The 16,608-nt window shown below is 36.6% G+C and overlaps 1 protein-coding gene across 1 annotated transcript in view; it reads left to right on the top strand.

Moving 5' to 3' along the window:
- The first annotated feature begins 259 nt into the window (after nt 1-259).
- CARPA (Carbonic anhydrase-related protein A) overlaps nt 260-16,608 on the top strand; it is a 46,885-nt gene continuing 30,536 nt past the window's right edge. The window contains exon 1 of the mRNA XM_014246888.3: nt 260-2,406. Within this exon, the coding sequence (XP_014102363.1) occupies nt 2,322-2,406 (85 nt within the window). The 5' untranslated portion in view covers nt 260-2,321. The remainder of the gene's footprint in view (nt 2,407-16,608) is intronic.

The raw sequence follows: 16,608 nt of genomic DNA, 5'->3' as shown, positions 1-16,608 counted from the left end.
GAGTGAGCGGCAGTGAAGATTTAGTGAGAGTATGTTGCAGGAGGAGAGCACTCAAGAATGTATATGAGTATAGCGCGCTTTCAGGCGCACAATAGTGGGAAATGCGAAACGTGTTTAAAAAACCCATTTATTTCTTTGAAGTTGCCTGCCGCGCTGTGGGTTTACTGCTGTGTGTGCGATTTGTTGTGCTTTGTCGGCGTCGACTGGCAATGAAAAATTCAGTTTGATGTTGCTCGCATGACCAAAAGGACATGCGAAACGGAAGTCACGACGAAGCACGACAGCTGTGCGTACGAGCGCGCGCGGGATATAAACTGTTTATATTAAAGAATATATAGATATATAAATAATTTATATAATTTTTTTATGATAAAAAAAATACTAGCTGTGTAAGTGTGTAATTAAAGATAGTAAAAAAAACTAAATATTTCCTAAAACAGTGCGAAACTTCGCATGACCACAATTAACCACAGCTTTGCGCGCAGGCGGCAGCACAATTTACTGTTGGTCGAAAGTGTGGTCGCTCAACGCCGGTGCAGCACATCTGCTACTGTGGGTAAACAGTAAACTCGCAGCAGCCGGCGACCAGCTGCAACAACAACCGCTGAGCTTACAACACTGTACAGTTATGGCTCAAAGCAAGGCAGCCACTAAAAATAGTAAAGGAAAGTTTAAATAGTGTTTTCCGACAAAACGGCGCAAGAAGACTCCCTGTAAAAAGCAGTGCAATCAAACGTGTGCAAATAAGTGGTGCACAGAAGATACAAAGGAAATAGCGGAAATAAGAAAAAACGCTGCCGAAATTGTCGACTATGGCGCGAGAGTCGCCTCAAATTCTCTAGACAACGTGCTACAGCTGTGTAACTACACAAAATATCAAAAAAAGAAAAAAAAGAGAATGTGTGAAATTATTGGCGGAAATGAAGCATGCAACTTGTGTCCATTACTGGCATTGCCTGATGGAAACAGTCATACAGCAGTCAATAGCCAACAGCCAACAACGGTCGTTGCGACATAAACGAGACTATCAGTAGCAGCTACAGCATCAAGAGCAACGACAGCTTAGCTCATCCGTTTCTCAACGCCACCTCTACCAGCACAGACACAGACACGTTTGAAGCCAGAGATACAGCTTTGCCACCTTCTCACTGCGCTTCAGTGCAACGGCCAAGAGCCACAGTCTACACCCGACAGCGCGCCACATCAAAGTGTCGAGGAAGCGAGTAGAGGAAATTAAAATTTGCATGTGAAAGGAGCTGTATTCTCGTATTGCCTGGCATTCGCTTACAACTCTGGCTGCGCTTTCGGCGCACAGCGCTTAAAACGTGTGGATTTGTTCCTATTGCCAAGGCGAAAATAAGGCCGAGAATTTCCAACTCACAACGGCGATGGCCGCCCGGCTTTAGTGCGCTTTTTATGTGTGGCGTCACAGCGATGAGCAAAAAATACACGCAATAAGCAAAGGCGTTGGCTTTCGAAGTGGAAAAAATTGTGTAAACAACAACAAGTACAAATAGAACGGGAAAACACTTGGCGCAAATCAACACCATTGCTAACTGCAATTTCAATTTCTGTGCGACGCCACAATGCCGACGTGGGCAATCTTGTTTGCCCTGCAGCCACCGGAGGCGCAGAAAGCGTTAAGTGAAAAGTGAAGAGTGAAAAGTGTTGGGTGCTGAGTGATAAGTGAATAGTGCTTTTCTATTACCGCATTCTCGCAAAAAAAAAACCGCGTTATTTCGTGTGTGTGCGTGAGTGTTTTTTAACGGTAAATACAATACACGTGCACGCCTAGACCGCAAAAGTGACGACGCTGTGTGTGGCACTAATTACGCAGATACTCACAAATGTGGCAGTCGTGTGGCTTGTAGAATCGACAAAGTACCCTCGGTGGCCTGCTGCCACCCTCAATCTTGCATGTGGCAAGTAAATATTACTATGCTTCATCGTTGTTGAGTGTCACTGTCACTGCCACAAAAGATAACAACGCCGGCTAGCAAACAATAACAACATTAAACAAGCTACAACGTGGCACGAACTTGAGCAGTGGTACATGCCACATGCCACATGAATGAATTCCAACATTTATCCGTACCAACTTTAGCTTAGATTTTTTACATAACAACCAACCGAGCAAGCAATCGAACAAGCACGCGTGCAGGCCATGCCACATGCGGCATGCAGCTGCCACTGCTGAAGCAGCAACTATTACTCAACTCTAATATCAAGTACTATTTGTAGTGGCATCAATATAGCCGAAGTTATTGCCAGAACCCACCGCATCGTTAGCGTGCAGCGCCGACTGTAGCACAAGCAACAGCATGCTGTCAGCAGCGTCCGCCTCGGCGCCTTCTTGCGTCTCTGGGTTTATCGCTTATTCAGCAATCGTTTTGCTTTGCACTTCCGGTAAGTGAAATTCACTCAGCCACATGCTCATGTAATCATTGCAGGGGCACACAAACACACTCACACACCACAAGCACACTTGAATTTTATGCAACACAATCTAAAATAGAAGAAAAGCTCTTGCAGCGAAGATGAGCACTGCAGCATCGCAGCTGCCAGCCAAGCGCCTCGTTTGTATTGGCTTTGCGCTGCCACATGCGGTTTCAGTTGTGCTGAAATGCGTCCAACCATGCAGTGCGCCTTGAAGTATGCTGCACTTTTTTACTTTTATTCTTTCATACGCTCCATTCTTCGCTACAATTCTTTGATTGCCATGTCGCATTACACCGTTCGAATGCAGTGCTGCATATACAAGTCAGCGCGGCCCTCTTTCGATTGGTTCTCAAACTTGAATTTGTATTGAATGTTTATATGCAAATAGATTATTTCAAGAGCACGAAGGATGTTCAGTTAAGTAAAATAGTGCATGGTTTCTAGACCTGAAAGGCATTACAAACAGTTTGATCCTTCGTGCTCTAAAGGTAAAAACGAAAACGAATATACTTCTAAAATTTGTTCGAATTTTTTGAATATAGCGGACTAGATTTCTATAGCCTATGAACATTGCCATTTAGATGGCTATCGGCTAAAGGATAATAAGAAGTTCAGTTTGCAGATAATCCTTAATTCAGAGAACACTTAGGCTTTTGATCGTTTCAGATTTAGATTTTAGTATGTTACTTATGTAGAAAAAGAAATTTACCCTATGCTAACGTTTATTGCATCCAAAATTCGATAAAAAGTCTAAACTTAGCTTTGCTGCAACAAAAGCCTTGTTTCGGTTGTCAGTTGATTATTTAAATGGTTATGTAGAATGTTTCTAAAATAGTAGTTCTTGGCCGGATATGATTCCGAATCTACTCGGTTATATAAACGCGAGTGTTGTAGGAAATAAGCAACAAATGAGGTCTAAGGTTTTACTTTAGAGTTTAAACTTATACAGATGGAAAATTCTACATTGCTCTTTATGGCCTGCACGCGTCCTCTAAGGAATTTACTAGCTAGATTGATATCTACTATCTATATAAACGTACTATCTTTTCCGTTAAATACATACTTTAGTTGCAAGTGACGAAGTGATCAGCTGAGTTGATTTGGTCCTGAAAAGTGATCGCTAAAGTGAATCTAAAGTTATTACCCAAATACTTCTTACAAACACCATATATGGCAACGTTATTTGCAACAGCATACACATAACGTATCTTTTGCGTGCAACATTTTCATTTACTATGCCACATATGATTTTTAGCTCACATCCATTTTGACATTTCGTCTTTTTCAGGTCCGTTTTATGTGAAGCAAGTATCTTGCAGGCCCCTTACACATATGTGGTTTTTGTTGCTGTAGTTGGATCGTACATTTTACTATTACTACAGCGGCTATATACTCATTCTCAATTGTACATTTGCATCATTCTGCGGCTGCCTCTGAAGAAGAGTAGAAGCGCAGCAGAAATGAAGCTGTAACTTTGTACACGCTCCGTAGACCGACTTCCAGACTCCGCTTCGTCAATTTTACTGCCATTCAATGCGTTCACTGCTCCGCCAACTGCTTTTCACTCCTCGCTTTCATTTATGTATTTCCTGTATTATGAGCTATTCAGCGCAAAGAATAGACCAAAAGGTTTCTTCTCATCTTCCGCTACTTTCATTACCGGCAAAGGCATCGGATTACACGAGTAAACTACATACCTACATGCATATAAATGTATATACATCTCTGTGAAAATTATTACTCATATTTGCTCGCTAGTCCACATTTTCACATTTATGTAGTCAATGGCAAGCAACACTACATAATTCTACTTCAGTACCAGCCCTGTAGGGCAATGAAGAACTTCTTCAAATCTGGTTTGAGGCAAAAGAGCTTGTCTTTAGTTGGTAGTCTTACTCTTTTCCATGTAAGTAACTATCAAATTGATATTGAAAGATTTGAGGATGTGCCAAGCTTTGTATGTCATTTCTGAAACTAGTTGCAAAATAGTACAAGATAGTAAAAAGAAATATCTGCAGTGCCCAAAAAATTTAAGAACTCTATTCATTGTTTCGTTTACGCCAAATTTGTACTACGTTAAGCAGTAGCGAACTGATAAAATTGCAGTCGAATTGTCCTACTTCTAAGCTGCAATTCGGTCTGCGCTTTCCTGCAGGATGCCTTCTGCATGCTCTTGGATATGTGCATAGCTTCAAATTCAATGTTTGCACGTTTACAACAAGTTAGTAGTGTTTCTTTACAGATTAGTCCGATTAGTTTCTGTTGGTATTTATTCGCCGGTAATGCTATTGTCTTTGTATGTTTCTGTTCATGAAACAATACGCATTTCTATCGCCGTATAAAAATACTAAAACTCAGCACATTTACGAATATATTTCTTATTTAGTCATTTCTAAAATTTGTATGTGTGAAAACGGAAATTAATTGAGCTGCCATTTTCTTGAACAAAAATCTGATATCTTTAATTCAACTCGAAATTTATCGGAAAGCAAATTTGTTAGTATTTAAACAAAGAAAATCTTAAGTGAAATCTTTTCGAAAATATCGGCAAGCTTTTGAAGTACTTGCTCGATTAGAATTTTCTAAATAATATGCAAAGTTTGGTGAAAATCTTGATTTGATAAACTCGATACAAGTTAGTTATCTTTAAACTTATACAGTGGCGAATAGAACACACACACCTGGCATAAATAGATTAAACAGAAAAGTTATTACATAGGATAGAATGAGGTATAACCCCTCTGTAAAAAGCCATTTATTATCACGTATTGAACTCAACTGGAGAAAGCACTTGAGCAAAAAGCAGGACTCAAACTTAGCGTACAAAGGAGTACTAAACTGGAAAGAGATAATTTAAAGCTACGCAAAATAAATTACAAAAAGTTGAATTATAAACCCAAATTAAGCCAAATTTATTATAAAATTTTGTTTTTATACTTTGAAAATGAATTTAAATTGATTCATGCAACATAATACTATGGCATCATAGGAGGATTTGCTATTTTGAGTAAATAACTCTAAAAGGACGATTAAATGGTGACAAAGAACACTTGTGAAACCATTAGTTAAAACTCTATGTTAAAATTAAAAAAGAAATCTTTTCAGACTCAAACTGCAGAGAAAAATCAACTATTTGTTAAAACTTTCAAATTCCTGGCGGTTCAGTTATTTAATACTTATCTGTGACTTTTCATACAGCCCTGTTTGAAATCTAAGTACTTTGTTTTCTTTATGCTGCACTTTAATATCAACTTTTCTTTACTCTTAAATAGTTGACTTACAAAGCTTCACTACAAGCAAAAAGAAACCGAGGCAAATAAAAAATACCAATTAAATATATTTGTAAGATATTTTTGGAAACCTGCATAATAAAAAATTTATTTACAAATGCCTTGCAATGGATTAGTTTGTTGTTGCTGTAAAGGTCAGATGTTAATCTCCATAAATGCTTTTTCAAAATTCACAGAAGCTTTGATAGATTTTATTTTTGAAAGTTGATCTTCAGACTGAAACTAGAAATATGACTGCAGTATCACATTATATAGTAAGTATATATATACATATGTGCATATGGATGTATATGCGTATGTATATCTTTATATGCCGCATATATTTTAATATATTATTTATATTTTCTGCAATTAAACGCCTTCAATTTAAGAACATCACACCGCTGCACACACGTTTGCTTTAACCATTTCAAACTTATCTTTTATTATTAAACGCCTTTACACTTAATTTACGCAATTCAATTTGTTTATGTTTCTTAGTCAGGTATTCCTTTTTAATGACTCTTAATTGATTACAAATAAATCATAAGTACTGCGGCTTTAGGAATACTTAATTTTATAGTTAATGTTTTTGTAATAGTGTTGTAATAGTGGTTACATTACAATACTGCCATGTCTAATTTATTTAATTACACTGGTCTGCAAAACAAAATTTTATTTCTGCTCTTTGTTTTCATGCATTTCATGAGTTGATCATAATTTTTGCTCTAAACAAGAAATTTAACAAACAAGTAAGTGCAGCAGAGATCTGGGGAACTTCTCGCCTTAAGCAAAATTCATCTCGCCGCTATTGTAGGATTTCTCACTGGACACTGTCTAATGTGGTACGGCTTAAAATACTGCCTGATGCTAGTTGTCAAAGTTTTATGGAGGAGGATGAGGTGGAAACACCCAGGCACTTTCTCCTCCACTGTCAGGCTTTTGCAAGGCTGAGACTAAAACATCCCGGTAATCACACATTCAGCGGACCAGAAGACTTAGCCGAAGCGGATATTAACTGTCTCAACAAATTTGTTGTTGTTGTCCAGCTTTATAGAAATGTTTAGGTATCACAACGGACCGGCGTTTAAGGTGTCAAAGTGTGATCCTTTTTAGAATCGACTTCCTAACATAACCTTACTGTAGCACATACATATGTATACCATATTTTTAATTTAAATTACATTCAATCAAAAACCGAAATTATTAAAGTAGCAAAAATTATTAAAAGGTGAAAAACATTAGAGGCAAATATATGCAAAATTATAGCAAGTTCTAAAAATATCATTAAAATATCTCACCACTGATCGATTCCATTGGAGTATCTCGGCGAATCGACGAAAGAAAATCAGAAAGTATTGCTGCTGACTATTACTCACTGAAGCGTTGTTCAAATTGCATAATTTGCTGATGAAACCTTTCACTATGCATACTGTTACGTGCCCAAGATTTTCATCTTGAAATCTATTTAAGTGATGCTCAAGCTTTATAAGCAGAAAGAAGGTCTCTTCGAAGCACCAATAACAAGGGTTAACATCAATTGTGCATGCTAATCATAATTAGTCTTATTTTTTTTATTCTGCTCTGAAGCAGAGAGTTTTCGTTTTTAAAAACCGGTGGCTTGAGATGATTCTTACCCAGTAAGAGTCAAGCTGATGTGCTACCGCGAAATTGATTTAATCCGATTAAATTTATGTTCCATAGCCAATTCAATATCTGAAAAACTCTCATATGACATTCTTAAAGCCTTAAAGACACGAAAAAAGTGAGCCGAGAAATGTTACTCCATATTTATCCGCGTAATCGCTTGAGCTATACAAATAACAGTGAAAGCCGTTATGTAGTTCAAGAGTTCAGCGAACACACAAATCCCATACACACACACACACGCACGCGCACTGAAGATTACACAACGAAATAGAAAACCATTAAAAGACAATGCATATGTAAGCGGTGCAACTCCAGCCACATGGGCTCACCTAAAAAGACTGCGAACAATAGCCAAAGGACAAATGTTTAATTTTTATGACAAATATACAAATATACAGTGTGCATGCATTGTTCTTCGTCATTTGTCTAGCGAATGTCCAACATGCTAATTTAACTGTTCGTCTCCCTGCTCCCGCCGCCAGAACAGAAAGTATGACAAAAGGCACGCAAACGACCATTGCCCACACACACATACATACATACAGATACATATGGTATATGAGAAATGATATGGAGTCAAATGGACAAATGTGATTTGGCAGAAATGAGTGAAACATTAAGAATGAAAAACGCTGATAACAAACAAAAAGCACGTTGGCAACAATGCGAGATTCTGACAAAAATGTTGCAATAACAACAACAATGCGGAAATCTGCTTTAAAATCAGCGCAAACAATTGACTTCTGTCTGCGGCACAGTCGCTTTTGTCGTCGCTTCGCAAATACTCTCAGCAGCCATGAATGAACCGCCCACACACACAAAGTCGCACACATACAGGCACATACGAAGGATGCATAAAAAACGCAAATGTAAATATTAGTGAAAGCTGCATGTGTGTGTGTGTGTGTGCCACATCTGTTGGATATTTATTTGTTTGTTGTTGTATTTGCGCAAGCACATCCGTTTATTTGTGCGGTTATACAATAGCCTGAGCACACACACGCTTACATATAGCACATACATATGTGTGTGTGTGTGTGTTTTGTGCTTAATGTGGGTGGTGATGTACGCTCGGCATTTAGCTTAAAGGCATTTTCGACAAATTGTGCAAATTATTGCGTTAAACTCGCCCCAGAGACGTGCTGGCGCTCGCTGGCATTCCACCCGTTATTTCCCCCTTCGTCGTGCTTTCGTGCTTCGTGTGTGTGGGGAGGAGCCGTCGCTTTGTGTGCTCACCCACTGGCGTCATGTGTGCTGCCTGACTGCTTGCTTGCTTCCTATATTCAATACACCCGCCCACACATACACATACATGTGTAAATCGCTTCATATGTAGTCATTTGATACGGCATGCTCATATATTTAGTTAAACGGATGTGCGCCAGTTTATTTACTCTGCGCCCCGCGTGCGTGCCCTTGTGTTGCTTGAAATCAAGCCGCAGGCATTTGCCACTTACTCAGCGGCACGTGAGCTACTTTCACTCGTTTTTCACAGCTGACCATGTCGGAGGGTGTAATACAAGTTCACACATACACACGTACAGTTATGTGTGTTGCAAGTTAACGATCAACGCAATGACGGCATGACGGGCAATATATTTGCAACTACCGTTATTTATGCATGCATACACATACACATACATGTTTAATTACGATTCGTTTAAACTTGAATGCGATACTTATTTGCAATGACGTTGTTAAAGATTTAATTCAACAAATTTACTTTTTTCACTTCGCTGTAGTGAATAGTATCTAAGCAGGTTGAATTAGTTGATTTAGTATAAATGAAATAGAATGGAGTGGAAAAGCCATGTTTTTGATATGTATCAGAGTCGACTTTTTGCTTTTCGTTTCTCAGATCTCCCAAAGTCGGTTAATCGTCTCTCGTAATAGACTATGACTAAATTTGACTTTTTGAATTGTAAGAAACAACCTTGTTAGATTCTCAATATTAAGTTTTGAAGTAAAATTTAATTACATGAGGTAATCATTTAAAGCTGAATGTTTATGACTCAAAAATTTTTGGTTATGAAATATCTTGAAACTAAATAATATGTCGATTCTGTTTTGAAAAGCTATCTAAAAATACGGCAGTCCTTGATCAAATAAAATTACTTTTCATTTCTGGTTACTTTGGTTCCGTTTTGGTACGCGAATAACAGAAAATGTTCCCCCCATGATAGTCGCGTCTACGAAATCGGAACGGATTCTTATTCGGCCAAGGACTCTCACTCGGCATCACTTCCACAAATTGCTTGAGGAATGTTTTCTACCCCAACAACAACAACAGAAAATACATGCTATTTTTATGTATATTAATATTGCTATAAGTTGACATATTACGAAAGTTTAATGAATTTCTGTGTTTAAATCGAATATTGAATTTATTTACAACAACTAGGTAATTAATTAGTTATATCCACTTGCAAGTCAGAAAAAAACATGTTTTATTCTGCATCAAGTGGAATTATTTTAAATACATCTTCAGGAGAACCTCCAAAAAAAGTGTTTGGCGCTGAGAAAGGTCTTCAAATTATTTTTAATCCAAGAACAAAAATAATACAAGTAATGATCGAATGACTAGCCAAAATTTTGACTTTTTGTCGAATCAGCTTAAAATTTTCGAAGAAGAAAAGTACTTACAAACGAAATTTCAGAAAGGAAAGGAAATCTTAATATAATAATAGTAAGCTAGTCTTTTTTGAACTAATCACCGTATTAACTAAATAGCTCTTTTTAAATGTCGACCCCTACTAATATAATGATCATACAAATTTGGGTATTTAGCTTACATTAAAAGATCTTTCTTCTCCATCCCCTATTTTTTATGTTAGCTAAGCTGTAAGACTTCCGCTTTCCCGCTTGATTATTCGGAGCTCTGAAACTCAACGCTAATTTAATTAAATATGAAATCATGTCACCGTGTGAGTGTCAAGCGCAATTTAAACCACCGCAAACCCCTTCCTTTGGAGTAAATTTCACATTTGGCGCTCATTAGCGTTGTGAATGGCTTCTCACTTGCAACACTATCTTTTTAACTACAAGCTAGCAATGGTCGCTAGTTTAATACTTCCTTCCGCAAGCTCACACACACATTCGCGCACACTTCTCGTTATTACAACATACTTGTAGATGTGAGCATATGAATGATTTGCTGCTTGCCACTGACATGTTTTCGCATTTAATTCCGTCTCATTTATTTTCCAAATTGCGCTTCACACTCGCTTTTACAGCCAACTTGCAGCTTGTTACCTTCTGCTTGTCAACAACTTAATTGTAACTTCGCATGTACGTGACCGTGTATGTGTGTTAAATCTGAATATGCTTATGTACTAATATTTATTTAACTGTATGTGTGTCTCCGTGTGTGTGGAAGTATGTGTCTGTGGAAGCATTTTCATTATCACTGTCACATTAGAAGAAAGAAGTTCTTCAAGTTTTTAACACCCAGTCTTCACTACTCTTCTCTGATTATGAGTAACACGTTCGCTTCTTGTTGTAGTAATTACATGTTTATCCACATCTAATGCAAATACATAACATGCAGCTACTCTTTTGTGTTCACACGTATATACAGCACATACAATAACGGTATCATGAAAAAGTCAACATTTTCTCGTCTAGACTGCATTAGTCAAATTAAGAACTTCAGCACTCGCATACGAAGGACGCATTTAATTGTTGGTTAGAATTTTTAATTTTTCTCTATTTCTCTTCCCCAACATTGTGTTTCTTTTTTTATTATTGCGGTTTTTATTTTAAATATTTAACCCTTTTTTATGAGGCAGATTTTAGTATGTGTGTGTAAATTTAAATGATAATGAAAGCCCACTGTGATCAGTAAAAAAATATTTTGACTTGCAGTTTCTTGATATGGGTATCTTTTGGTTCAAAAAAGTTAGGGACCTGTAATGTACCAATTTATTTTTAACACACTCTTTGTAGTTAATGAAAGTCGGTAATCTGTTTTTATTTCGCCGAAAGTTATCAATGACCTTTTTTCCGCTGATTTCAACAATTTCCAAATGAAAATTGCTATTTTTATGATTTTAAAGTGCAAGATCTTTGTACACGTTGCCTTTGTGGTATCCGAACGATTTGAATGATTTATATATAATAATATCTAATCAAAATTCAAGAACTTAATTTCTACGGATATTAATTTTATCAAGTAATTTACTTTGCGAGCATTACATTAAAATAACTGGGAACAGGGGTTCGCCGTATCAAAGACTGCTTATATTATAATATGATATGGAATGGTGTAAAGACATCGCAAAGAAGTACTGCTGGTCCACTGTGAGAGTAAGTCACGGCTTACCGTTCTGTCGATGTCGATTAAGAGTTCTAATGAACTGAAGTTAAAAATCTCAAAACTTATTACTTCAGAATATTAGTAATAAGTAAGAAATTAGTTTCTGGAATCAGAATTTTAAAAACTTATAAAATATATTTTAAAAAATTATAAAGTTTCATATCATATTTAGCATTTATATCGAAATGTCTAAGTTTGAAGCAAAATTAAAAATTTGAAGCATTTTCAGCGCTAATTAAATCACAAAGAAACTAACAAAGCAAAATATAAAAGAGAGAAACATCCAAATAGTAATGATTTAATTTTCCATTTAACTTTATTTAATTTTATTTTTTCTTCACATGGAAATCACAACAAAACACGCGTGACACGACGCGCTGAAACCACAACTCTACTTTTTTATCAGACCATATCTGGCCTCGAGGGTTTAGCTGGTTGTCAGATTGCCTCATAACATGCCTGGTGGTTAGAGACAGTTGAACCAGTTGAACGCAATGACCGCCAAGTGGCCAAAATGCTTTAATGCAGAGCAGCGAGCAATCAGCCACTAACTTTTGAAATGCTAATGGGACGGGAATCGCGTACAAAGTCACACACACGCTTGGATACGCGGACGCTCGACGCTGGCATTTCGGTTGTTTAGCCATTTAGTGGAATATAACTACCCACATAAGAGCACACACATACAAAGTCACATGTGGATGGGTGTACGAGTAAGTGGCAATGCAGAGGACAAAGTTTTTTAGCGACTGACCGGCGACTATTTAGTTAAAGTCGAGCCGGGCGAAGCCATGCCTTGCGTAGACCCGCGTGCCATGACTCTTCGCAACATTTGTTTAGGGCTGCAACGCAAACACTGTGATTTCTATTCGGCGTGTTGTCGGCGGAACGCAATGTGCTTGTGCGCGGTGTCTCAGTAGTGCTGCCGATGCTCAGAAGTTCGAGCCCAACTAACCGTGACTCACGCGTCACAGCATTTTCTTCCCAGCAAAGGAAATTTTTCGCTCGAAAGTCTAAAACCTGGGCCCAAAGTACCGCCGCGTTGCACACCACGTTACTCCATTTAATATTATTATTATTTGTATTTGTGTGCGCGTGTGTGTGTGTGTCTGTGAGAGTGTGTGTCGGATGGATGCGACTGTAATTGCGTTTCAAACATTAAAAACTGCTCACGCGATGAGCTAACATGAAAACTTTTTCAATGCATCAACTCGTAGGGGCGGAAGGAAAAAAGAAACTCGTCCGAGCATTGCAGCAACCAGAACTGTGTAAGTAAAATAAACACTGACAAATAAATTTAGAAAAAATGCATAAAAGTTCAACGGAACAATTTCATGGTTTCTCGCTTTACGTTTTCGTGCCATTTTCGCCGGATTTTAAGTTGGATTTGAGTACTTTTAGAGCAAAGAGTTTGAAGCTCACAGTTCTAATGACGTGTGCGAATGTTTGAGAGCGCGTGTGAGTGTGTTTGCCATTGTGGGTTTGTAAATTCATACTTATTTATGCGAATAAGAGCACACGTATGTACATATATGTGTGTGTGTTAGTGAGAGTGCGGTGATTTGGTGTGTGCGAAAAGCATAAAAACGACTACAACAGCAATAACAACCACTACAAGTGCAATAGTTGTTGTTGATCATGCGCCACCACTCCTCTTACCACAACATTCATCCATTTGCGCACACCAGCTCCTTCACACACGCATACATAGAACACTTAGCGCCCTCGGTAACAATTCAATTTAGCAAATTGTTAGCATAAAACACAGGCGGAAAAACAACAACTAAAATAAAAACCAAAAAAGACCACTGCACTTCCTTAATTCAGTTATTTGGGGCTTACCGTTCTTACTTTCCATAAAAATTGCAAAAACAAAACTAAAAAAATGTTGGGATGATCGCAAATAATTGAACATTTTAGGAAACTTAAAGCGCTTCGTTCGTTCTTTGTTTTGTTTGCTCCACCGCAAGCAAGTCTCGCTTGTGTGTATGAATTCACTTTAGCAAAGTTTCTACCAAATCTCTCTCCCTATATTTGCTAATATTATTACATGTAACTGATAATTGTAACTATAATACTTAAAAGTAAAAAATAATTGAGATTTTATTTTTGCATATGAATTTATAATAAAAATGAACATTTTCTAATAAGGCTTGCTCTTTATACCGGAGCTCCTAACTGGAGCTGGTAATCATAATCTTGAGGCCTTAAGTTCTGTATCGTTTCTATTTTCAGGAGAACTGGGATTTAAGGATGTTTGGCTTTATCTTTACGCTTTACGCTTGTTTTTAGGGTACATTTTTGATTACTTTTCTTCAAAATTTTACACCCGTTTTCTTTACAATTGCGTTCTTGAAGTTTCTATTATATGCCGTCTCTTCTCCGAGCGTTTTCTTGGGCGCACCCGCATTTCCTAATGTCTTCTTCCAACAGTGCCGAGGCTAATCGTGGTAGGTACCGATTTCAGTTTAATATTTGAGGAGTTGCGTCAATATGAAACTTTAAAAAACATTGTTGTTTAATGTTGTTCTTTCTTTGATAGGTACTTTCAAACCTTTTCTATTAATTTATGAAAATTACTTATGAAGAAATTCTAAATGACCGAAATATATACGATCAATATTACTTGTGGATGCTAGGACATCCCCAAACTTCTCAGCGAACTCTAGCAAAATTTCCCAAGCCCAAGTTTCAAGCACGAAATCGAAAATGTTTTTATACAATATATGAGTCCAGAGAGTTGATCTCCCATTGATACATATATAGTGTTTATTGGCCAAGCGTTATTAATTTTTATACCCGAAATATCTAATATAAAGTGTGTAACAACCAGAAGAACACGCCGGAGACTCTATAAAGTATATTTATACGTATAAACATAAATGATCAGCGTGACGAGCAGTTGACCCTTTTGTTATTTTTATTGTTTAGAGTGAAATGACAAATAAAATTAATCAGGAGAGCATTACATATTACGTATAAATTTGATCGATTCCTCACTCCTCCTTATGAAGTGACTCTTTTGGATGAGGCATCTTCTTAATTTAAGTAAATATGTATGCTAAACAGCCTTAAATGTTACCTAAAATAATTTATCAAAGTGTCGAAAAGCCACCGAAACCTTTCGACCGTTCCATAGAGTTGTTTATTTAAATAATTTTACTTAGTGTATTAAGTTACAACATAATTAAATATAACAATTTTTTAAACACAATATACCAAACAATTTGGTGCAAAATTCAAATTTAACATCTACAATATAATTCCAATAAATTTATTTAAACATAAAGTTAACAATTAGCTGTTGCCTTTTTGCAATGAAAGCATTATACATCTCGGGAAAGTGTTTTGAACAAATGCGCTAAAATTAAATATTTTTTTCAATCATGCAATCAGTTAGTCCTACCAAAAAAATTTGCCAAAAGTTATTTTTAGTTTTGCTTCAAACTGTGAACTCTTTTATTTTGACAGACCGGAATGATAAAGTTGCATAAAATTGTATTGTTTACACAACCAATGCATCAATGAAGTTACATACGCATTTACCAATACCAGCTTAAAATTTTTTTAAATACATGCACACACATATGCATACATATATGCTCGCGAATTTCAGTGTGAGTCGTTGTGGTACAACACAATTATTTTTGCATAGCTAAGTAAGTATAGCATTGCATTCACCTACATACAAACACCAGCCCTCTTTATGGGTATGGGTCTGTGAGCATGAAAAAATTAAACTTTTCACGCATTAATTAAGTGCGAACTTTCCCGGATGCTTGCAATGGCAAATTTTATTGTCTGCCTGCAGTGGTCGCTCACGCTCGTCCCGATATTCATCCCTAGTTCGTATAGTGCAATATTCCAGGGGCAAGAGCTAAAAAAAATTAGTTTCACTTTCATCTGTATGTATTATAGCACAGCGAATTTCATGATAAACTTTTAACACCGGCATCAGCTAATTGAATTTAAATGTGGGCACTGCAGAGTTGCTGCAGTCTATTTTTATAACTTTTTTTTCTAATAAAATTTTATAGACTCGGCAAATTCTACTTTATTGCATCCGAGGTTTACATACGCCAGCTGAGTTAATTGTTTATATTTGGTAAAACAAAAAATTAATTCAAAAACTTTTTATTAAAATAATATATACATTTACTATTGCGGGCAATCATTATGGATTCGCATAAAATTGCCACATACGTAAAAAATAAAATAAATTAGGAAATGGATTTCGTCGAAAAATGCAAGAATATTATAGCAATTATAATAAAATGTATTAACCTATATTTTGCAAGTATAACACCATTAACCGTTTGAGAAATTCGGAAAATTCTGCTATTCAGCGAAATCACTAATCACTGACATTTAAGCTATCTAAAAATATGCAAAGAAGATAGCAAAGAAGTATGTACATTCACCACCAAGAGTGACGCTTACTTAAATCCATAGATTTTTAGGTATTTAAGCTATCACCCTCAATTTTTTCCTCTCAAGAAAAAATTCAAGCCCAGTATTACACAATATCGTTTAATCAAATTAAATGAACTTCTCCCCAATGTTAAATTACTACTTTTCTACCAATTTTTTCCTCGAATAAATATAACCTGTGCGATAAAATACAAATACAACAACCGCAATGCGAGAGAACTATCAATCAATTTTCAATTAAATTGCTGGAAGCTCAAAAAAAATTATCCAAATCGTAGAGCAGAAAAGTGAAGTGAATGCGGAAATATCAACAAAAGAAAATTTGTCAATGAGAAACCTCAATACACAACTAAACTTACAAATGTAGAGCTATAGTGTATGTATGTATGTATTGCTCTCAAAATGCACCACAACGATACTCCAAAGCATCACACAAATGCGAGAATATAGAAACTCAACTAGTGATTCATTAAGTAATTTGAGCTCCGTAATCGATTGATTATT

Source organism: Bactrocera oleae, chromosome 5 (assembly GCF_042242935.1).
Source record: "Bactrocera oleae isolate idBacOlea1 chromosome 5, idBacOlea1, whole genome shotgun sequence".
NCBI lineage: Eukaryota > Metazoa > Arthropoda > Insecta > Diptera > Tephritidae > Bactrocera > Bactrocera oleae.
Note: the sequence above shows the minus strand (reverse complement) of the source record. Positions and strands in the feature narration are given on the sequence as shown.